This window comes from Oryx dammah, unplaced genomic scaffold, assembly GCF_014754425.2.
Source record: "Oryx dammah isolate SB20612 unplaced genomic scaffold, SCBI_Odam_1.1 HiC_scaffold_27, whole genome shotgun sequence".
NCBI lineage: Eukaryota > Metazoa > Chordata > Mammalia > Artiodactyla > Bovidae > Oryx > Oryx dammah.
The window spans coordinates 516,580-539,867 of NW_024070211.1; the positions used below are offsets into that span (position 1 = coordinate 516,580).

Sequence of the window (23,288 nt, forward strand, 5' to 3'; positions counted from 1 at the left end):
TTCAGAGCCCTGGCAGAGGTGTCAGAAGGGTGGGAGGGCACCGTGCAGGGGAGTGGAAACTGAGTCTATGGGCTTCGCTCCACTTTGCCGCCCAGGGATGGACGCAGGTCTGAGTCCCAGCGCAGGCTGGTGTACATCCTGCGGAGAGCAAGGGCTTCCCTGGACTCGGTGATTCTGCCACAGGACATGCGGGGGCGCTATGAGGCCAGCCAGGACTTGCTGGGCACTCTGCGGAAGCAGCTTAGTGACAGTGAGGGTGAGCGCCGTGCCCTGGAGGAGCAGCTGCAGCGTCTGCGGGACGAGGCCGACGGGGCCGCCCGGGCCCGGGAGGACGCGCAGCGGGAAGCCCAGCGCCTGCGCAGCACCGTCGACCTCCTGAACAGGTGCCAGAGGCCAGAGGTGGGGCGCCCAGCCCCAGGGACGAGTCAGCCCGCACATGCTGGATTTGCACTAATATGGTCGTAACTGGCCATGTGTGTCTGTTCAAATATAAGTCAACGTTTACAAAAGTAAAAATTCAATCCCGCAGTTGCATTAGCTTTGTTTCAAGTGCACGTATGACTATGAAACATTTCCATCAGCCCCGAGAGTCATATTGGCAGTGTTATTCTAGACTCTCTTTCTTGGGGATTTCAGAGACAAATTATCCATTCTTGGCTGCCTGATGGTTTTGATTTTTTGTTCTTGCTTATTGTTTTTCTTTTTTTAATGTAACTACGTAATAAAAAGGTTGAAAATAGAGGGAAATAAGGTGAAATCTCTTCACAGCCCTCCCTCCCCCACCCATCCTGACCCTGTTAATGGCCTGGCCTTGCTTTCCATCGTGTTTGCTGACAGTTTGCGAGCGTGCCCCGTACACCTCCTGTGTGCCAGGCTCATTGCCACGTCCTTCACATGTGCAGTCTCAGTCAGCCTTCCTGTCAACCCCATGCATCCCACCGCTGTTACCGTCTCGAGGTTGAGAGCCTCGCCCAGAGTCACACAGCAGTGTCGCTGGGGTAGGAGATGGGATTCTGGTCCATCTTATGGCAAAACCAGTGCTTCCCGCCGTGGAAGGAGGAGTGCTTTTTTGTAGCTGCATTCTTAGTGAATGCCTCCTTTTGCATTGTACTGTTTTTTCTAATTCCACGTTGTTATGTTTTCCTCTGCCTACTGCCAGCCTTCGTACCTAGTGTATTCACAGGTTGCCATTTTGAGCGAAGGGGAGTTGGCAGTGGAGGACATGACCTAAACCAGAAACTCCAGTCTTGGAAGGAGGCTCTTCCCTCCCTTGCCCTTGCCCTGGTTGCCGCGTGCTGCTGGCCTGGGCAGCAGACCTTGGGATCTGGACATGCCCAGTCTGTTGGGCCTCCCAGAACTGGAGGGCACGGGGTGCTATAAGGGGGTCTTCCCGGGCTAGGTGGGCCAGCAGACCTGGCGGCAACGGTGCCCAAATGTCTCGAACCTGACCTGGCCTATTCACCCGGTGGCGAGACTTCCACCCATTTCTCTGGGCCTCCAAGTGGGCTGGATGGGGAAGAAGGATGTCTGGATTCTCTTTGCTGGAAAGAGTCGGCTCCAGGGAGACGTGGAGGAGATGAGTGAGCCACGTGCAGGGGCAGGAAGGCTTCCTGGAGGCATGGGCCTCGGAAGACGGCAGTCTGTGGTTCCTGGCTAGGACAGTAGCGTGGCCATCCTCCGTCATGGAAGGGGCCCTGGCAGCCCCTTCAGTGCCCCCTCCTCTCGTCCTGCAGGGAGAAGGACAGCCTGGCCCACAGCCTGCATGCAGCCAAGCAGCAGGCCGAGGAGCTGCGGCAGGAGCGGGAGAAGCTGCAGGTGGCCCAGGAGGAGCTGCGGCGCCAGCGGGACCAGCTGGAGGAGGAGCGGGAGGACGCGGCTCAGGACTGCACGCGGGCACGCCGGGAGCTCGAACGCAGGCGAGTGGCTTCTGGCGCTCAGCTGGGCCCCGGGGCCCTGGCCATCCCTGGGGGCTTGGGAGCACTGACTATGCGCGGGGCCTCCTACACACTCGGAGCCCTCGCCGCACCCCCTGCTACAGGGTCTTCTAGCCAGACCTACAGGAAACTGGGGCTCGGGCAGGTGGAGTCGTTTCTCAGAGATCAGAGCTGGTAGGAGGTAGAGTGTGGATGATAATAACAGCTAATATAACAGGAGTTACTTTGTTGTTCGGTCGCCAAGTCGTGTCCGACTCTTTGCGACCCCACAGACTGTAGCCTATCACGCTCCTCCGTCCATGGGATTTTCCAGGCAAGAGTACTGGAGTGGGGTGCCATTTCCTTCTTCAGGAGATCTTCCTGACCCAGGAATAGAACCCAGGTCTCCCGCATGGTAGGCAGAGGCTTTACCATCTGAGCCACCAGGGAAGATAACGTTTATGTGTAACAGTAAATAATAGTTATATGTAACTTCATATATAATATAAAGTTACGTGTAACACTCAGTTTAGTTCAGTGGCTCAGTCGTGTCCGACTCTTTGTGACCCCATGAACCACAGCATGCCAGGCTTCCCTATCCATCACCAACTCCCAGAGTTTACCCAAACTCATGTCCATTGAAATGTCAGTGATGTCATCTAACCATCTCATCCTCTGTCATCCATGTTATTTAATTAAAACGTAACATTTTATATGTAACAATATTATTTTAATTAATAATATATTATTTTTAAATTTAAAGTTATAATAATAAGACTAATACTCACATTACTAAGTACCAGACACCATTTTAAGCACTTAGATTCTCTTATTTCACCTTCATAATAACTCCATGATGTAGGGGCTGTTATTAGCTCCATCTTATCAACAGCGAAACTAAAGCACAGAAAGGTCATTTAAGTTGCCCAAAGTCACACAGCTAGTTAGTAGAAGACCCAGGATTTGAACCCAATCACTGGGGCTTCAGAGTTAACGTCTTAACCACTGTACTGTTCATTTATTTCTCTGAGGCATAAGTAACAGTGATGTTTAGCACGTTGTGGCAGTGGGTATTATCCTTGTTTCTGAAGGCCCTTGGGGAGGTATGTCAGGTTACAGGAAAGACACATGTCCTTTTAACAACTTCACAAGGTGGGTGTTACCCCATTTTGCAGATGTGAAAACTGAGGTTCAGAGTCACCGTGGGCTTGGCTGTCCCTGTGGGTGAGGCTCCTGCCTCGTGCCTGGCCTCTCGCTGCTCCAGCATGTCTGGCCTTGGGAGACTCAGGGGAGTGACTGGGGCACCCCCTGCTCTCTGTCCCACAGCCACAGACAACTGGAGCAGCTGGAAGGGAAGCGCTCAGGGCTGGCAAAGGAGCTGGTGGAGGTGCGGGAGGCGCTGAGCAGCGCCACGCTGCAGCGGGACACGCTGCAGGCCGAGAAGGCTGAGGTGGCCGAGGCACTGGCCAAGGTGGGTTCCTGTTTGCCACTCCGCCACAAGCCCACTTCTGCCCTGGGCTCCAGGCCTTCTCCCACTGGCCACAGGCTGACCCCCTCCTCCTGGACTCAGGCTGACCTCTGACCTGGACTGCAAATGGACCTCTGATCCCAGCCATAAGTGAACTGCCCTCCAGGCCTGGTCACACCTCTCCTTTTCCAGGTGCTTCCGGGGCAGGGCCTGTGACTCAGGTTGTCCGGCCCCATCTCTGGGCATAGGTCCTGGGGTCTGTGAGGGCTGGCGGCACACTTCTTGGTTGGTGCCTGTCCCACTCCCTGTGGTCTAGGCCCTGAGCAGGCCCACCCCCGACCCCACTCTGGTACCCGCTGACCTCTGGCTGTGCCCTGTGGCGGGAGCCGGCTTTGTCAGCCCTTGTCCAGCTCTGCATGGGCAGCAGGCCGTCTGCAGGGATTCTTTCTGTCTCACGTTGCATCTCCCTTCTCACGTCCCCCGCCGTCTGAGGGCCTTGTCTCCCCATACCTCTCCCTCCGCCCATCTCTCTGACTTTCTCCTCATCCTTCTGCGTCTCCGCGTCCCTCGCGTCTCTTCCCTCCTCTCTCCGCCTGACCGTCTGGCCGCTGGTTCCAACCCTGCAGGCGGAGGCTGGCCGCGTGGCGCTCGAGCTCTCCACGACCAAGCTGAGGGCGGAGGAGGCCTCTCTGCGGGACGCCTTGTCCAAGCTGAGCGCCCTGAATGAGGGTCTGGCTCAGGACAAGCTGGCTCTGAACCGCCTTGTCGCCCAGGTACGTGGTGGGCCCGTGGACCCTCTTGCCTTACTCCCGCCCCTGCTCCTCAGAGACCCCCCCAGAGGCATCCCCAGGCCCAGCTCAGGCCCAGCCCACCCCTCCCTGGACACCTCTGTCCCTCTGTCTTGTTCTGTCTCTGACTCCGTCTGTCTTCTCCCTCGTGGTCTGATGGAAAAGAAGCTCCGCAGGCCCTGTGTCTCCTCCCCAATGACCTGATGGCCTCCGGCCCCACGCTTGGCCTTCAGGAACCTCCCCTGTCCCCTCGCCCAGTGGGGGCGATGGGTGGGCCCCCTTCCGGCACGAGGGCTGGGTTTGCCCCCGCTCTCAGCCCCGCCTGACCCACAGCTGGAGGAGGAGAAGGCGGCCTTGCTGGGCCGGCAGCGGCAGGTGGAGCAGGCGGCCGCCACATCTCAGGAGGAGCAGGAGCGGCTGCAGCAGGAGCGGCTGCAGCAGGAGGTGGAGCGGCAGGGCCTGGAGGGCTCCCTGCGGGCAGCGGAGCGGGCCCGGGAGGTGCTGGAGCGCCAGCTCCCTGAGCTGCACCGCGAGCGCTGCCGGCTGCAGGAGCAGCTCGCCCAGGTGGGTCGGGGGGCAATGCTGGAGGGCTTCTAGATGCTGGGAGTCACAGGCTCTGGAGCCTGATTCCCCGCTGAAATCCAGCCCCGCCTCTGCAAGCTGGGACCTGGAGCAAGCTCCCCAACGCCCCCATGTCTCGGTGGCCCCGTCTGCAACACTGGGATGATAGCTCTCATCCCAGAGGGTTGTTCTGAAGAGTGTGCCGTGTAAACACTTGGAAAAACGAATCACCACTTAGTAGATATGCGGCAGAGAAGTTCAGAACTGGAATCAGACGTGCTGGGAAACCATAGCTGGAAGGGACCTTAGGGTGTCTGTCCTGGAGGGCCTGGCTTCCTGGGAGAGGTCGCTAGCAAGCAGCCCGTGTGGCGCGGGAGCCGGGCTCCAGGCCCCTCCCTGCAGCCTGTGGGGCAGTTCTCCTGTGGTCTGTGCTATATACCCACCTTCCCTGGACGTGCTGGGGGAGCAGCAAGGGTTCAGTTACTGCCCAGACTGAGCGAGGTCCCTGTGCACTGCAGGTCCAGAGAAGGCTGCGATTTGTCCAGATACAGCACATCAGGGTAGACCCTGGGCTTGGGCCTGGTCTGCCTGCCTGCCTGCCAGGCCAGGGCTGGGTCAGGCCCAGGGCTGGGATGCTTCAGGATAAGCAGGGGAGACCTCAGGGGTGGCGCTCACAGTGCCTGGTGGGGGCCAGCTCTCCAGGCAGGTGAGCGAGCGGGAGCAGCAGCTGGAGCAGGCCCGACAGGAGGCGCAGCGGCAGACGGAGGCGCTGGAGCGGGCGGCGCGGGAGAAGGAGGCGCTGGCCAAGGAGGGCGCTGGCCTGGCGGTGCAGCTGGCGGCCGCCGAGCGGGAAGGCCGGGCCCTGGCGGAGGAGGCTGCACGCCTGCGGTAAGGCCCTGGCCTCTGCCTGGCCCCCCTGGGGGGGATTGGCCAGGGTCGCCCGGTGACCGGCCCCGCCCACGCATTGGGCGGCACCTGACCCTACCTGGCCACGCCCCGGAATCCTCTGGGGCCCCAGGGGCGGGGTCCCAGGCCTCAGGTATGGCTTGTGCTGCAGCTCAGAGAAGGAAGCCCTGGAGAGCAGCTTGTTTGAGGTGCAGAGGCAGCTGGCGCAGCTTGAGTCCCGGCGGGAGCAGCTGGAGGCAGACGGGCGGGCCCTGCTGCTGGCCAAGGAGGCCCTGACCGGTAGGCAGGCCTGAGGTGAGGGGCGGGGAGCACCGGGCTCCACCCAGACTGCACCCCGTGCAGCTCTGCGCTCTCCCTGAAGGTGGGGTCCTGGGCTCTGGCTGACCTGGGCCCCAGCCCCTCCTCTTTCTGGGCTGCAGGCTCCTCATCTGACAGATGAGGAGCCCCATCTCCTGAGGCTTCACCAAGATGAGGCGAGGGAGGTGCGGCCTTGGCATGATGCCTGCTGTTTATCGTCATCAGGACCCTTAGAGAGCCCCGAACACTCTGTGGAGCCGCCATCAGCTGCTTTTATGATGGCTTTCACTGCTCGCAGTCCCGGAACTCGGGGTTTTTTCTCGCTCCACATTTACTGAGCACCTCAAGAAGGGGAATGCCGACTGTCTGGTGGCCTCCAGCCCCCAGGATAGTTTCTAGATTTCGCCTACAGTGGGGTGCACCTTCATCGCGGCCATTTTCATTAGTGCTGACAGTCCCCCAAGCATACTGTGGCAGTTCGTCACTAAAGGTGACGTCTTGCGGAAAGCTGCGTGGCCTTGGGAGGACCCCTGTCTTCCCTGAGCCTCCCTGTCCTCATCTGGGAATTAGGGGTAAGCCTCCTAGGCGTGCTGTGAAGCTGTGACATGCCCACCAGGTGCCCGCCAGAGTAAGCGCTCAGTGACGGTTGCCGTATGTTTGTGTCCTCCCCGTTTTGGGGCCCCTTCTTCAGTCATTTCATCCTTTAGATGCCGTTCCAAGTGGGTAGGGCCACGGGGCCATGCAGCCGATGGGGAACTGAGGCCCAGAGAGGGCAAGGAGGCTCTCCAAGGGAACTCAGCCTCGACACCAGAGGGACCCTTTCCCCTCTGGGACTTTGCCCCCGTGGCTCCCCTGGCCAGAGTCTGCTGGCCCACTGGGGAGTTCGCCCCCAGACCTGACTCCCCTGTACAGGGGAGCTGGCGGGCCTGCGGCAGCAGATGGCAGCTGCAGAGGAGAAGGCTGCCCTGGACAAGGAGCTGACGGCCCAGAAGCTGCTGCAGACTGAGCGGGAGGCCCAGGCCGCTCTGCGGGAACAGCGGGCAGCCCATGAGGAGGATCTACAGCGACTCCAGCGAGAGAAGGTTCTGGCTGCTGCCTTGGGGCCGACTAGGGAGGCCTGGGTGGGGGGGTGGCTCTGAACCACTAGCTTTTGCTCCTCTGTGACCTCAGGCAAGTCAGCTTTCTCACTCTGCCCCAGTCTCCAAATCTGTGAAATGGAACTTCATCTGTGTTTCACAGGCCCTAGGGGCAGCTGGGAGGATCCATCAGGGGCCCCTTCTTATCAACCATGCAGATTCCCAGGCCCCAAACTTCCAGCTCGGGTGATCTGAGGCAGGAGGTCCACAGACATGTTTGGAAAATGTTGGTCTAATGTACAGCAGGAAAGCACTTTAATTTGTGAGGAGTGCTATTTGCATATGAAAGTAAATTCTGGAGACCAGAGCATGTAGAAAAGTAAGGGGGCAGGTCACTGGGAGAGCAGAGCAGCAATTGTCTGAGCACACTGGCTCTGGAGCTGTGTTGCCTGGCTCAGACCTGGTCTTGGCCGCCTGCTGGTTTTGCTCCCAAAGGCCGCTGTGCCTTCACTTGCTCATCGTAACCGTGGGGAACGGTGACAGTTTGAGGCTGGCCAGAAAGCTTGTTCAGGGTGGAATGGCAGGCCAGCCCAAGCACACGAAGGGCTTCCCACAGAGCAGGCGCTTTCTGGATGCTGGTGGTTATTACTGCACTGAAACACTTCCCGGGCGGGCCTCTGGGCAGGGCCCTGCCTCACCCGTCTTGGACTGGGCTGCCTCTGACAGAGGGTTCGGGCTGTGGCCTTCTCTGCCAGGGGCCCATGCACCCCGTCGTCTTGGATTTGGGTGGATGGAGGCCCCCTCCCTCAGCAAGGGCAGCACCGCATTTTACGCAGGGAGTCCTCACAGCTGTTAGGACGTGTGCGGGGCCAGGCGACCCCCTTAGGCCCCGGGTGGGCTCTGCCTGTGCTGCCTGTCGGTCTCACCCACCCAGTCCTGGGGGCCAGACTCCGTGCCCGCCCTCCCTCTCCCTGCAACCCCAGACTCAGCCTCCTAATGTCAGCAGATCTGTAGCTCCCAGACCCAGGCCGCCTCAGTCCTCACAGCCAGCCTAGCCCTGCTCTGCCCAGACCCCTAATCCCAAGCCTTCTTCCACATTCTGTGTGTGTGCGTGTTAAGTTGCTGAGACGTGTCCTGACGCTTTGCGACCCCATGGACTGTACCAGGCTCCTCTGTCCATGGGATTCTCTAGGCAAGAAGACCCGTGTGGGTGGCCACACCCTCCCCCAGGAGATCTTCCCGACCCAGGGATCGAACCCGGGTCTGTTACGCCTCCTGCACTGGCATATTGGTTCTTTACTCCTAGCGCCACCAGGGAAGCCCGCCACAGCCCACTGTTCTAAAATTCAGATCGCCCCTTATCGCCCTGGCTTGAGACCTCTGCTGTCCCTAGGAATCAGATCACTGCCCCCTGACGCGCACTGGTCTGGCGTGGTCTGGTCTGACTGCTCCGTGTGGCTCTGGCCCTGGCCTTCACCCTGTCTGCCTTGTAACTCGAGCTCCAGGGACCGTAAACATCATGGTTTCCCTGTTCGTCTTCCTCCTTCCTCCGAGCTGTCTCTGGGGCTGTACTCGGGCCCAGGGTCCTTTTTCTTTTTCCTCTACCTGACTAACTGCTGCTCGTTTCCTCCAGGAAACATTTTCTGCCCCCGCCCCACTCAGCCCCCATCCTCCCAGCCTGCTGGCCGCTGCTCCTTGGGGTTTGCGCAGCCCCGGCATGTCCCTGTCGTAGCCCTTCCTCTCACCCACCTCACCTGCCCCGAGGCCCGGCCGCCCTGAGGGTGGATAACGGCTGCCCGCCCAGCCGCATGGGTCACGCGCACCTCGGCCTGGCCCTCAGGAGGCGGCGTGGCGGGAGCTGGGCACAGAGCGGGCCCGCCTGCAGGGTCAGCTCCAGCGGGAGCGGGAGGAGCTGCTGGCCCGGCTGGAGGCCGAGAAGGAAGAGCTGAGTGAGGAGATGGCCGCCCTGCAGCAGGAGCGCGACGAGGGCCTGCTCCTGGCCGAGGCTGAGAAGCAGCAGGTGCGTGGGCTCCGGCGGCCGCCTGAGGGGCCAGTCCCTGCTCGCTGCCCAGGCTTGTGGCCAGGAGTCCTTTCTGGGCCTTAGTCTCCTCACCTCACAGGGGCAACTCAACGGGCGTTTGTGAGGCATCACCAAGGCCCCCATGTCCAGCGGGTGGGCCTGGCACATGGCGGAAGCTTAACGCATAGCCACCACAATCCTGACACCATGAGTGTTGTTCCGGAAAAGCTGACTCCCTCCACTCACCCTTCCTCCACCCCAGGCCGGGCATGGCGTCCTCGTGACTGCCTCCGAGCAGTCCCCATGGAGCCTGCGTGCAGCGGCTGACCCTCCTCAGAAAGAACTAATTCCTGACCTTCCTGTAATGTAATGGAGACAGGGCAGGCTGCATCCATCTCCTTACCCGCCACGTAACCCAGGGCAGGTCACTTTACCTCTTTGAGCCTCAGTAGCCTCATCTGTAAAATGGGAATGATGAAAGGCCCTTCAGGATGTGCTATCTCTTAAGTTGTGTCTGCGTCCGGGTTGTTACTACTGTTGTAACAACAGTACACCAGCGCTTTTCTGGGGCTGCGACTTGGCCCTGGCTCCACCTGCGGTGGCCGGTCAGGGCCCCAAGTCCCCGGGGGCCCTGTTCCCAGGGCGGGGTGGGGAAAGGCCCAAGCACCCCCCAGGACCTCCCAGGACCTTGAGCCCTCTGCTCCCGCCTCTCCCCAGGCCCTGTCACTGAAGGAGTCCGAGAAGACGGTGTTGTCCGAGAAGCTGATGGGGACGCGGCACAGCCTGGCCGCCGTCTCCCTGGAGATGGAGCGACAGAAGCGGGACGCCCAGAGCCGCCAGGAGCAGGACAGGGTAGGGTGGGCGGGGCTGGGGAGGGTGGGAGCCGGCGTAGGCCGAGGCGGGGGCGGAGGTGTGGCCCCGGGTGGGCGGGGCCCGGGCAGGGGCGGGGCCCGGGGACGGAGGCGTGGCTGTGCCCTGCAGCAGCTTCCAGGCTGTGCTGGAGGCTTCACCCTTTCTTGGGGGTCGCCACTGCAGGCAGAGGGTACAGCTGGGCCCTGTGAACCCCTAGCCTGGGGGAGACGAGCTGCATGCAGAGCACTTCCGGGTGTCGAGATCACAGAGGGCCTGACGGGCCGGCCTGCGCAGCCGCGCTGGGAGCTGACAGTGGGCAGTGCCCCGCTAGCCCAGCTGCAGTCAGGGGTGGGTTGGCGGGGGCAGGGCCGGGGTGGACACCACAGCGCCAAGTCTGAGGAGCCCTCGATCCTAGAGCACCGTGAACGCCCTGACGTCCGAGCTGCGGGACCTGCGGGCCCAGCTGGAGGAGGCCGCCGGGGCCCATGCCCAGGAGGTGAAGAGGCTGCGGGAGCAGGCTGGGGACCTGGGCCGCCAGCGGGAGTCCTGCCTGCGCGAGGTGAGCCGCCCGCCCGCCTGCCTGCTTGCCCCTCTGCCGCAGCACAGCTTGGGCCGCTGGGGGCCCAGAAGGTGCCCTTGAGAGTAAGGGAACGAAGGAAGGAAGGAAGGGAAGCAAACATTTATTAAGGGCCTTCTGTGTACTTGAAAGGTTGGTGGGGTCCCTGCCTTCTTAACTCATTATTGACCAGGGATTTTTGCAGAAATTAATGCCTGTGGCCAGCAATTTGTAAGTGAATATTGAAACGTTTTTTGCCGACATATTCAGGTAACAGGTTGTATTAATACATCTCTGGTCAGTAACGTGTTAAGGTTGATCCTTAGGATGATCGAGCTTTTCAGGTGCTCCGTTACACAGCATGTGGCAGCTTCTCCAGCCAGGGATCACACCCGTGCCCTCTGCAGGGGAAGTGCGCAGTCCTAACCACTGGACCACCAGGAAAGTCCCTGCAGGGTGCTCTTGACTGATGATTAGGTGGCAGTAGTGTTAGTTGCTCAATAGTGTCTGACTTTACGACCCCATGGACTGTAGCCCACCAGGCTCCTCTGTCCATGGGATTCTCAAGGCAAGAATACTGGAGTGGGTAGCCGTTCTGCTCTCCAGGGGCTCTTCCTGACGCGGGGATCGAACCGGGTTTCCCGCATTGCAGGCGGACTCTTCACCGTCTGAGCCACCAGGGAGGCCCTGATTGATGGTTCTTTCAGGCCAGAGCACCGCTGACTCCAGCATCCTTTGCCCCAAATCATAACCTGCTCACCTGCAGGCCCAGTCGCGGCAGAGGGATGGGGCAGGCGCCTATGGCCCCGGAGACGGGAATGGGCGGGCTCGCACCCAGCCCAAGGGGGCCTGGCCCTCGGCTGTGGACACCCGCTGTCCTCACAGGCAGAAGAGCTTCGGGCCCAGCTGCGCCTGCTGGAGGAGGCGCGCGGCGGGCTGCGGCGGGAGCTGCTGGAGGCCCAGCGCAAGGTGCGGGAGGGCCAGGACGGCCACGAGGCCCAGCGCCAGGAGGTGGCCGAGCTGCGGCGCAGCCTGAGCGAGGGCGCCAGGGAGCGCGAGGCCCTGCAGCGCTCCAACGAGGAGCTGCGTGCGGCCCTGAAGGCGGCAGAGAGCGAGCGGGTCAGGTGGGGGATGCGCTGGCCCTTCACCGAGCCCCGCCCCTTCGCCAAGCCCCGCCTCTCACTTCCTTGAGCCTCATCCCTGGGACTATCTCCATCCCCAGGGTTCTGGGGGAATCGCACAGGTGGGGTTTCCCTACTCTCAGACCAAGCTCAGACTCTATGCGTTTGCGGTGATTTTCCTTCCCTGCAGGAAGGGGAGTGGTGGTGGCCGGTGGGCAGGGGGGCGGGGGGGGGTTTCCAGACCCTGGCCCCACCTGCCAGCTTCGCCCTGGAGACCAGAGTGCCTTCTGGTCCACCTCTCCCCGCCGAGGGCCTGCTCCCCGTCCCTGGAGGGCCTGGCCCAGGGGAGGCCCGCTTGGCAGGTGGCACTGGGCGCCTGCGGGCAGGAGGCTGCCAGAACCACTCCAGAAACCAGGGGGAAGGGCAGCTGTATAGGGTCCCTCAGGGTGCCCCCCTGTACCAGGCTCTTGCTGGGGATTGGGGGCCACCTGCTCTCTGTCTCTCCAGCCTGAAGCTTGCCAACGAGGACAAGGAGCAGAAGCTGGTGCTCTTGGAGGAGGCCCGGGGGGCCGTGGGCAAGGACGCCGGGGAGCTGCGGGCCAGGCTGCAGGAGGTGGAGCGCTCGCGGCTGGAGGCGCGGCGGGAGCTACAGGAGCTCCGGCGGCAGGTACACGCCCGCCCCCCCCCCCCCCCCGCGCTGGGCACTCGCTGTGCCCCCCGAGTCTACGGCACCCCTTCCTGGAGCCGAGGCCCCTCGTGCGTTTAGAACCAAGGGCTTAACTGCAACAAGGCCTGTTACCTGTCTTTGGTATTAATGGACGGTCTTCGAGAGGAGTCCTCAAACCATGAAACCGTGTGTGTGTGTGTGTGTGTGTGTGTGTGTGTACTTTTGTGTACACATTTATTCACATAGCTCCACAGATTGGGTCCGGGGCTCTTAGCCAGCTCTCAAAGGAATCTGTGAAGAACCAGAGGTGCAGATCCCATGAACTAGGCCAGGAGCTGCCAAACCCTTGTTTTGATAAGCGTCCAGTAGTAAATATTTCCCGCTTTCTGGGCCTTGCGGTCTCTGTCGCAACTACTCTTGTCTGCCATCACAGGGAGAAAGCGGGCCTGGATGGTACCTACTTGAGTGGAATGTGTTCCATTAAAACTTTGCCTGTGGACATTGAAATTTGAATTTTATATACTTTTCATGTGTCAGAAATATTCTTTTTTTGCTTTTCTTTCAACCATGTAAAAATGAGGCATTTTTAACTACTTAAAAACATACAAACCGTCCTTAGCTCAAACTCTTACAGAAACAGGTGACTAGTGGAATTTGGCCTGTGGAATCTTGGCCTGCAGTTTGCAGAGCTCTGAACTAGATGACCTCCAAGGCCGTCAACAGCAGCAAGCACTTAACAAGTACCCGCTGTATACTGGGCACTGCCCTGGTCACTGAGCACTCAGGCTTCCCCGCTCCAGAAGACCAGCAGGACAGGAAACAGCCCCCTTTGGCACCCAGGCTCTGAGATACTGCACCCTGAATAACGGACCCCCCCCACCTTCCACCAGTGTGCCCCTAACCCTCTACCCAGGCCCCCTTCTGTTAGGCTGAAGTCCTGGGAAACCACAAGAATCTCTGACGGGAGCCTGTGTACCAGGCTCTTGCTGGGGTTTTGTGTGAGATAACACGTTTTCAAGTTCCCTTTGCTACAGTGCTGCAGGGTAGGTGGGCCTCACCCCCACCTGCCTCTCTGGGAGATGGAGGGCTAGAAACATCCCTTTGATTCTACTTGTCTGAGATCAGATCCCAGTGTGCTGCTTGTGGGCTGTGTGACTTTGGGCAAGTCACTTCACCTCTCTGAGTTTTCATTTTCTTGTCTGTTAAAGAGGGATAATGTCAGTACCTATCCTGTATTAACAAGGTCACATGGCCAAAGTACTTAGAACAGGGCTGGACATGTGGTAGACACTCCATAAAAATTGGGCATCATTGTGGAGTTGAAAGATGACCCAGAGTCCCTGCCCTGCAGAACTCCTAGGGGTTCAGCACTCCCTACCCCCACTCTCTGTGGTAGGCAGCTGTGATTAGGTGGTACACTGAGGTCACTGGTGCCCAGGTGCCTGACCTGGCTGGAGTTACTAGGCACGGGCTTCCAGTGGATTAGGGTTGTGTTCAATGTATGTATCCCTAGAGATTCCTAGGTGGCTCAGTGGTAAAGAATCCGCCTGCCAATGCAAGAGATGTGGGTTCCATCCCTGGGTTGGGAAGATCCCGTGGAGGAGAAAATGGCAGCCCACTCCAGTGTTCTTGCCCAGATAATTCCATGGACAGAGAAACCTGGTGGGCTACAGCCCATGGGGCTGCAGAGAGTCGGACAGTAAGCACGCACACGTGGTCGTGATCTCTAGAGCTGCAGGTCCCGAGCTCCCTCTGCCAGGTTTGGACTGGGCAGGTTCTGGGGCAGAGCTGAAGGACTGCTGTTGGACCTTTGTGGCACTCACGGGCACCCTGGACTCGAAGGGAGCATGGTGCTGAGAAGGGTCCTCGGTCCTGCCTGTGCCCACTCTCTCCCAGATGAAGATGCTGGACAGCGAGAACGCCAGGCTGGGCCGAGAGCTGCTGGAGCTGCAGGGCCGCCTGGCGCTGGGCGAGCGGGCAGAGAAGGAGGGCCGACGGGAGGCCCTGGGCCTGCGACAGAAGCTGCTGCAGGGCGAGGCCAGCCTGGAGGCCATGCGGCAGGAGGTAACCAGACGCTGGGCAGGCGGCCTGGACGGGAGGGTCCTCGGGCAGTTAGAAGGGGCTGGGGACTCCAGTAATGGAGTCCTCTTTTTTGGCCATGCTGCTTGGCATGCGGGATCTTATTCTCTGACCAGAGATTGAACCATGCCCCTTACAGTGGAAGCAGAGTCTTAACACTGGGCCTCCAGGGAAGTCGTGCTGTAGTCATTTCTGAGAGATCACTCCTTAGGACTGGTCCCTGACCCCCACTCCTGGGGATTCTTCCCCGAGTATAACAGTAACAATAATACTGACAAGATCTGTGTAGCTGGGGTAGGGAGAGCTTTGTAGACAGAAACTTGCTTGATTCTCCCAGCAGCCTCATGAGGTAGGTATAATTAGCCCCAGTTTAGAGAGAGAACCAGATACTGAGGCTCAGAGGTCAAGGGGACTTACCCAAGGTCACACAGCCACCCAGGTCTGTCTGACTCCAAAGCCGACACTCTTTCCACTCTTTCCTGCCACCGAATCTACTGTGTGACCTTGACTGAGTCACTCGACCTCTCTGTGCTTCAGAGCAATTATAGGAGAGGGGGTGTATACCAGGCCCTGGAGCAGGTCTCGGCATCCAGGTGTTCTGTGGATGGCGTTCAGTGAAACTAACGGCAGTGAGTGAGAGGTTGACTCATTCTCTGAACCAGAGGTGTGTGTGGTATGTGTCGTCATGCGCGTCGCTGGTTAGGAGTTTTTAGTACCTCCTGTCATTGTGTGATTCACTGATAAATCATGTGCACTGAGAGGCACCCTGGTCTGGTGGTTAAGAGAAAAGGTCTGGGTCCAGGGGCGCCTGGCTTTGAATCCTAGCTCTGTTTTCTAGCACTGTGGCCATGGGCAAGGCACGTTAACTGCCCTGTGTCTCAGTTTCCTCATCTGTAAGATGGAGATGATTCATAGTGGTGATTAGACTTGATTTTCTGGGTAGGGGGAAGTACTTAGTGCCTGGCACTAAGTCGTATCTGTGCAGGCCTTAGCTGTTTATTACTAATAAACGGTGTACACTGCAAGGCACATACAGAGAAGGCAGAGAGAAAAGAAACGCTAGCCGTTTCCTTCCATACTCTCACGACGTTCGCGCATCTCCTGCTTAGGTGGAGACCACAGGTGCTGCGTACGGTACTTTTGGGCCCGTGGGCCGGGAGGCTGGGTGTCAGTTGAGGGGAGGCTTTGCTGACCGCTACTCCTGGGCCTTGTCCCCACTCCAGCTCCAGGGGGCCCAGCGGAAGCTGCAGGAGCAAGAAGGCGAGTTCCGGGCCCGGGAGCGAGACCTGCTGGGCTCCCTGGAGGAGGCGCGCGGTGCCCGGAGCCAGCAGCTGGACCATGCCCGCAGCCTGGGACTCAAGCTGGAGGCCGCCCGGGCCGAGGCCGCGGACCTGGGACTGCGACTCAGCACTGCCGAGGGCCGGGCTCAGGGCCTGGAGGCTGAGCGGGCCCGCGTGGAGGCTCAGCGGCGCGCGGCAGAGGCCCAGCTCGCCGGCCTGCGCTCGGCCCTGCGCCGGGGCCTGGGGCTCGGGGGGCCAGTGGCCGGCTCCCCGGCCCGGGGCGCGCCTGCCGGAGGTGAGAACGGAGGCGGGGGTCGGCGGGCGGACCTAGCTCTACCGCCACCAGGCACCCTGGGCCGGGCCGCCCCTCCTCTGATGACCCCGCCCTGCGGCTGGTTCTGGTGGCTTCGCAGAGCCCGCCCACCTGGGGCTCAAATCACTTTCCGACCCCTTAGCCGGGGCCACGCCCCCTGAGCTCATCTCAGCCCCGCCCCCTCACGGAGGCAAAGGGGCACACGTGGATTGATTGCTTCTTTTTAAAGGGCTTTCCTAGCGTCTGCCTGCAATGTGGGAGACCTGGGTTTGATCCCTGGGTCGGGAAGATCCCCTGGAGAAGGAAATGGCAACCCACTCCAGGATTCATGCCTGGAAAATCCCATGGACCAAGGAGCCTAGTGGGCTAGAGTCCACGGGGTTGCAAAGAGTCGGACACGACTGAGCGACTTCCCTTCAGAGGAAGCGGAAGGTGCTTTCTTTTTTTTATTGAACCATGGTTGATTTGCGGTGTCACTTCTGACGTAGAGTGACGGGACACAGGCCCATGTATGGAAGTGGCGTCCCTGGTGGCCCAGTGGGTAAAGAATCCGCCTGCAGTGCCAAAGAGAGCGGTTCCGTTCCTGGGTCAGGAAGGTCCGCTGGAGAAGGGAGAGGCTGCCCACTCCAGTATTCCCGGGCTTCCCTGGTGGCTCAGCTGGTAAAGAATCTCCCTGCAATGCGGGAGACCTGGGTTTGATCCCTGGGTTGGGAAGATGCCCTGGAGAAGGGAGAGGCTCCCCACCCCAGTATTCTGGCCTGGAGAACTCTGTGGACTGTATAGTCCATGAGGTCGCAGAGAGACAACTGAGAGACTTCCACTTCACTTTATGTATGTATGTATGTATGTTTTAAAATATTCTTTTTTGTTATGGTTTATTACAGAGTATTGAATATAGTTCCTTGTTGTTTATCCATTCTATATAAAATAGCTCATGTCTGATAATGCCAAACTCCCAGGTCATCACTCTGCTAACCCTCTCCCCCTTGGCATCCACAGGTTTGTTATCCATGTTTGTGGCCCTGTTTCTGTTTCATAAGAGTTTATTTGTGCCATATATTTAAAAAAATATTTATTCGCTTGGCTGTACTTGGGCTTAGTTGTGGCACGCAGAATCTTCCATCTTTTTTGCATGCTGGATTTTAAGTTAACTGGGCAAGTTCCCTGAGCAGGAATTGAACCCTGGCTCCCTGCATTGGGAGTGCAGAGTCTTAGCCACTGGACCATCAAGGAAGTCCCTGTGCCGTATTTTAGATTCCACATGTAAGTGAAATCAAATGGTATTTGTCTTTCTTTTTCTGACGTACTTCACTTAATGTGATAATCTCTAAGTACGTCCGTGTTGCTCCCAGTGGCATTATTTTATTCTCTTTTATGACCGAGTAGCAGTTTGCTGTGTATATGTACTGCGTCGTCTTTATCCACTCCTCTGCTGATGGATATTTAGGCTGCTTCCCTGTCTTAATATGAACAGTGCCGCTGAGAACACAGGCTGCATGTATCCTTTTGAATTATGTTTTGTCTGGGTATATGCCCAGGAGTGGGATTGCTGGATCATATGGCGACTCTGTGTTTGATTTTTTGAAGGCCTTCCGTACTATTTCCCATAGTGGCTGAGAGGGCTGCATCTTGGCGCCCTCGCCTCCTCTGGGTCTGTCTGTCCTCTGATTGGCTCCTGCCCTCTCTCCATCAGCTCCTCGTCCTCTTCCATCTCCCATCACGGCCGCCCGCTCCTCTGTTCCGGCCTGTGGCCACTATGTCTGCCCTAGAAAGGTGTGCACTCAGCCCACCCGCCCTCCAGGAACTTCAGAAGTGATCCCCCCACCTGCCGTCTGCTCCCAAGGCCCAGGGGGTGACACTGGGAGAGGCAGCACTGTGCTTCAAGGGTGCAGGCAGCCTTTCAGGAAGCCCTCATCTTGTCTCAGCCTAACCCCAGTCTCACCTTGACTCCTAGGGCTAGAAAATAGGTAAGGAAAAAGTCAAGGGATGTTGTGGGTTTTAATGTAAAATAATGCAGCCACTGTGGAAAAGGAGTTGGGCAGTTCCTCAAGCAACTAAAATTTAGAATTACTATTTGTTGTTGTTGTTGCTCAGTTGCTGAGGCATGTCCGACTCTTGGTGACCCCAGGGACTTCAGCACGCCAGACTCTGTCCTCCATTATCTCCCAGAGTTTGCTCACATTCATGTCCACTGAGTTCGTGATGCTATCTAACTATCTCATCCTCTGCTGTCCCCTTCTCCTTTTGCCTTCAATCCTTCCCAGCATGAGAGTCTTTTCCAATGAGTCGGCTCTTCGCATCAGGTGGCCAAAGTATTGGAGCTTCAGCATCAGTCCTTCCAATGAATATTCAGGGTTGATTTCCTTTAGCATTGACTGGTTTGATCTTCTCTCAGTCCAGGGGACTCTCAAGAGTCTTCTCCAATACCACAATTCAAAAGCATTAATTTTTCAGTGCTCAGCCTTCTTTATGGTCCAAGTCTCACATCTGTTTATGGCTACTGGAAAAAACATAACCTTTGACTATGCGGACCTTTGTTGGCAGAGTGATGTCTCTGCTTTTTAATGGTGTCTAGGCTTGTCATAATTTTCCTTCCAAGGAGCGAGCATCTTTTTAATTCCGTGGCTGCAGTCACTGTCTGCAGTGATTTTGAAGCCCAATTACCGTATGACTCAGCAATTCCACTCTTAGGTATATACCCAAGATAACTGAAAAGAGGCACTTGAACAGATATTGTACACCATTTCAAAGTGTGCATGAACAGGTGAATTGATAGTGTAGTATTTGAATACAGTGGAGTTTATTCAGCCTTAAGAAAAAGGGCCATCTTGATCTGTGCTGCAATGTGGATGAACTTTAATAGCATTATATTAGGTGAAATAAGCTGGTCACAAAAGGACAAATATAAGGACTTCCCTGAGGATCCAATTGTTAAGACTCAGCATTTCCACTGCACCGGGGGTGGGGTGGGGTGGTGGAAGGGATAGGTTCAATCCCTGGTGAGGGACCTAAGATCCCGTAAGCCATTTGGCATGGGCAAAGGAAAGAAAAAAAAGGACAGACATAGTATAATTATAGAGAACGTTTAGCATAGACATTCATGGAGAGGGAATTTAGAGGTTGCCAGGGGTGTGGGGAGGGAGGATTGCTGCTCACTGGCTGTGGAGTTTGCAGTTGTGTTTGCCTGCTGGGGCTGCTGTAACATAGCAGCACAAACCAAGTGGCTTAAACAAAAGGAATTCGTGTCTCGTGGGTCTAGAGGCCAGAAGCCCAGGTGCCGACAGGGCCGCCCGCCCTCTGCAGAGTGAGGGAAGGATTGGCTCCAGGCTCCGAGCCTGTGGGAGTTTCTTGGTGGTGGAGCATGCCCTGTCTTCGCGTGGAGCTCTCCTTGCGGGTGTGTCCAGGCCCCCCTTTGTGGCTGGGCCGGGTCTCAGTCACAGTGTGTGCGATCTAGTTCCCTGACCGGGGATCTAACCCAGGCCCCCTGCATTGGAAGCATGGAGTCTTAGCCACTGGACTCCCGGTGAAGTCCCCCAAATGTCCCCTTTTATTAGGACACCGATCATATTGGGTTAGGGTCCATCCTCCTCCAGTATTGGGCGTCCCTGGTGGCTCAGGCAGTAAAGAATCTGCCTGCTGTGTGGGAGATGTGGATTCCATCCCTGGGTCTGGAAGATTCTCTAGAAAAGGAGTAGCAACCCACTCCAGTGTTCTTCCCTGGAGAACCCCATGGACAGAGGAGCCTGGTGGGCTACAGTCCACGGGGTCGCAGAGAGTCAGACCTGACTCCTCCTCTTAACTCGTGACAACTAAGGCCCCATTCTAAGGCATGGCGGTTAGGACTCCAACATGCGGATTTTGAGGGGATGCAGTTCATAATAGTGGTGATGGAAAGGGTTTAGAAACAGATAGTGGTGATGTTCACATAAACAGTGTGAATATAACTAATGCCTCTTAAAGGTGGTCAGAGAGCCCTGTTTTGTTATATTTATCTTATCACAATAAAAGTGTTTGGGGGAATTCCCTGGCTGCCCACTGGTTAGTGCTCTGTGCTTCTAGGGGCAGGGGTTTGATCTCTGGCCAGGGGACATCCTGCAAACTGTGCAGGGTGGCAAAAGAAATAAGAAAACACTTGTTGTTAAAGATAAGGCAGCGGTAGGGGCTTGGGGTTTGTGTGGGAGGGCAGGGAGAGCCTCACTGAGGAGGTTGTCGGTAGGAAAGGAAGAGAGAAGAGATTGCGGGCCAGTGGGTGGGTCCCGAGTGGCGGTCCCCCGCCCTGTGACCCGCAGAGGCCACCGGGCAGCCAGGGTGCAGGGAGCAAGGTGGAGAGGGGTGGAGTGATGGCTACAGGACCTGCTCAGGCAGACCTTGCAGGCCCCCACAAGGTGCCGGCTTCACTGTGAAGGGCGAGGCAGTGAGTCAGTGTCCTGCCCGGAGTCCTTGGGCGCCGACGGACTACGGGGCCGTTAGGGTGTCACTGGGCAGAGGATGCTAAGGGCAGGCCGGCTCCTCGCCTGCAGTTCCCATGTTGACCTCTAGGTGCTGTCCTGCTTCCGTCTGCCCTGCCCCCTCCCCTCTCTTCACTGCCCATCTTCTCCCAAGCAGTTTGTTTTTCTCCAGGGAAATAGGGGCACCTGCATTCCAGTCTCAGCTCTGGATCTTTCAAGCTTTGAGGCCAAGCAAATCACTTAAGAAGAGGTGGCAAGGATACGCAGAAGAACTGTACAAAAAAGATCTTCACGACCCAGATAACCACGGTGGTGTGATCACTCACCTAGAGCCAGATATCTTGGAATGCAAGGTCAAGCGGGCCTTAGGAAGCATCACTACAAACAAAGCTAGTGGAGGTGATGGAGTTCCAGTTGAGCTATTTCAAATCCTAAAAGATGATGCTGTGAAAGTGTTGCACTCAGTATGCCAGCAAATTTGGAAAATGCATCAGTGGCCACAGGACTAGAAAAGGTCAGTTTTCATTCCAATCCCAAGGAAAGGCAATGCCAAAGAATGCTCAAACTACTGCACAATTGCACTCATCTCACATGCTAGCAAAGTAATGCTTAAAATTCTCCAAGCCAGTACATGAACTGTGAACTTCCAGATGTTCAACCTGGTTTTAGAAAAGGCAGAGGAACCAGAGATCAAATTGCCAACATCTGTTGGATCAGAAAAAGCAAGAGAGTTCCAGAAAATCATCTACTTCTGCTTTACTGACTATGCCAAAGCCTTTGCCTGTGTGGATCACAACAAACTGTGGAAAATTCTGAAAGAGATGGGAATACCAGACCACCTGACCTGCCTCTTGAGAAATGTGCATTCAGGTCAAGAAACAACAGTTAGAACCGGACATGGAACAGTGGACTGGTTCCATATTGGGAGAGGAGTATGTCAAGGCTGTATATTGTCACCCTATTTATTTAACTTATATTCAGAGTACATCATGCAAAATGCCAGGCTGGATGAAGCAGAAGCTGGAATCAAGACTGAGGTGAGAAATATCAATAACCTCAGATGTGCGGATGACAGCACCCTAATGGCAGAAAGCAAAGAGGGCCTGAAGAGCCTCTTGATGAAAGTGAAAGAGGAGAGTGAAAAAGTGGGCTTAAAGCTCAACATTCAAAAAACTAAGATCATGGCATCCAATCCCATTACTTCATGGCAAATAGATGGGGAAGTAATGGAAACAGTGGCAGACTTTCTTTTCTTGGGCTCCAAATCACTGCAGATGGCGACTGCAGCCACGAAATTAAAAGACGCTTGCTCCTTGGAAGAAAAGCTATGACTAATCTAGACAGCATATTAAAAAGCAGAGACGTTTTGCCGGCAACGGCCTGTCTAGTCAAGGCTATGGTTTTTCCAGTGGTCATGTATGGGTGTGAGAGTTGGACCACAAATAAAGCTGAGTGCCGAAGAATTGACACTTGTGAACTGTGGTGTTGGAGAAGACTCTTGAGAGTCCCTTGGACTGCAAGGAGATCCAATTAGTCCATCCTAAAGGAGATCAGTCCTGGGTGTTCATTGGAAGGACTGATGTTGAAGCTGAAACTCCAATACTCTGGCCACCTGATGTGAAGAACTGACTCATTGGAAAAGACCCTGATGCTGGGAAAGATTGAAGGCAGGAGGAGAAGGGGACAACAGAGGATGAGATGGATGGCGTCACCGACTCGATGGACATGAGTTTGAGCAAGCTCCAGGAGTTGGTGATGGATGGGAAGGCCTGGCATGCTGCAGTCCATGGGGTCGCAGAGTCAGACACGACTGAGCGACTGAACTGACTGAATCTCCTCTGAGCCTGTGTAGCCTGTGAAGGGGGAAGATTGGTCGTTACCTCTCAGGGAATTACCGTGAGAATGGAATGAGGTGATGTAGGGAAAGCTTTGGTCCAGTACCTGGCACATTGTAAGCTCTCAAAGTGTGTGTGTTCGTCGCTCAGGTGTGTCCGACTCTGTGATCCCATGGGCAGTAGCCCTCCAGGCTCCTCTGTCCATGGGTTTCTCCAGGCACGACTGCTTGAGCGGGTTGCCATTGCCGTCCGCAGGGGATCTTCCTGACCCAGGGACTGCACCTGGGTCTCCTGCGCTGCAGGCCGATGCTTTACCATCTGAGCCACCAGGGCCGCCCTTAGCATCAGTCCAGGGAGGTAATGAAGTGAGGGAGCGTCTGCCCGCAGACTGGGCCCTGGGGACACAGCCTTCATGTGCTTGTGGTCTGGGGGTGGGGGCAGACACTGGACCCCCAGGAGGTGGGGAGGGGCTCACCCCCACCCAAGGCTGGGGTCAGGGAGGCCTCTGAGGAGTGTTCTTTACATTGAGGCCTAAAGGAATGGGCCAGAGAAGCCTTGGGGGGAGAAGGGAATAGCACGCACAGAGACCCTCGAGCCTTTGCAGGGAGGAATGTTGTAGAGCGTAGGAGCTGTGGGTGGTATCAGCTGGCCAGCTTACAAAGAGAGAGACTGATGCCAGGGTGAGCAGCAGGGGACGGCCAGGAGAAGGGCATGATCTTGAGGGTTGTGAGTGCTGATCGAAGGTGAAGCGAGAGGCTGAGCGGACCCAGCCGGCGCCGCGGGGCGCACTAGGCGCGGTGCCCTGGGACGGCGCAGACACCCCGCAGACAGCAGACGCCAGTGGCTCCCGTGTCCCCCAGCGTGTCTCCTCCCCTAGGAAGCGTGGAAGGGCTCAGTAGCCCCGACCCCACGGAACGCAGCCCCGGGTCCCAGCCGCCCTCCCCAGGACCAGCCCTCTCCCCGGCACCTGCAGACCTGGACCCGGAAGCGGTGCGGGGGGCGCTGCAAGAGTTCGTGCAGGAGCTGCGGGGTGCCCAGCGGGAGCGGGTGAGGGCCGCGGGGCCGCGGAGGGAGCTGCGGGGTGCCCAGCGGGAGCGGGTGAGGGCCG

At 57.5% G+C, this 23,288-nt stretch overlaps 1 protein-coding gene across 1 annotated transcript in view; it reads left to right on the plus strand.

Moving 5' to 3' along the window:
* CROCC (ciliary rootlet coiled-coil, rootletin) overlaps positions 1-23,288 on the plus strand; it is a 42,598-nt gene that overhangs the window by 16,459 nt on the left and 2,851 nt on the right. Inside the window, exons 13-28 of the mRNA XM_040229394.1 lie at positions 184-383; positions 1,734-1,916; positions 3,240-3,384; positions 4,008-4,154; positions 4,503-4,733; positions 5,425-5,618; positions 5,788-5,915; positions 6,846-7,015; positions 8,850-9,029; positions 9,747-9,881; positions 10,297-10,440; positions 11,323-11,561; positions 12,066-12,225; positions 14,122-14,289; positions 15,528-15,879; positions 23,058-23,227. Coding sequence (XP_040085328.1) covers positions 184-383; positions 1,734-1,916; positions 3,240-3,384; positions 4,008-4,154; positions 4,503-4,733; positions 5,425-5,618; positions 5,788-5,915; positions 6,846-7,015; positions 8,850-9,029; positions 9,747-9,881; positions 10,297-10,440; positions 11,323-11,561; positions 12,066-12,225; positions 14,122-14,289; positions 15,528-15,879; positions 23,058-23,227 — 2,946 coding nt within the window. The remainder of the gene's footprint in view (positions 1-183; positions 384-1,733; positions 1,917-3,239; positions 3,385-4,007; positions 4,155-4,502; positions 4,734-5,424; positions 5,619-5,787; positions 5,916-6,845; positions 7,016-8,849; positions 9,030-9,746; positions 9,882-10,296; positions 10,441-11,322; positions 11,562-12,065; positions 12,226-14,121; positions 14,290-15,527; positions 15,880-23,057; positions 23,228-23,288) is intronic.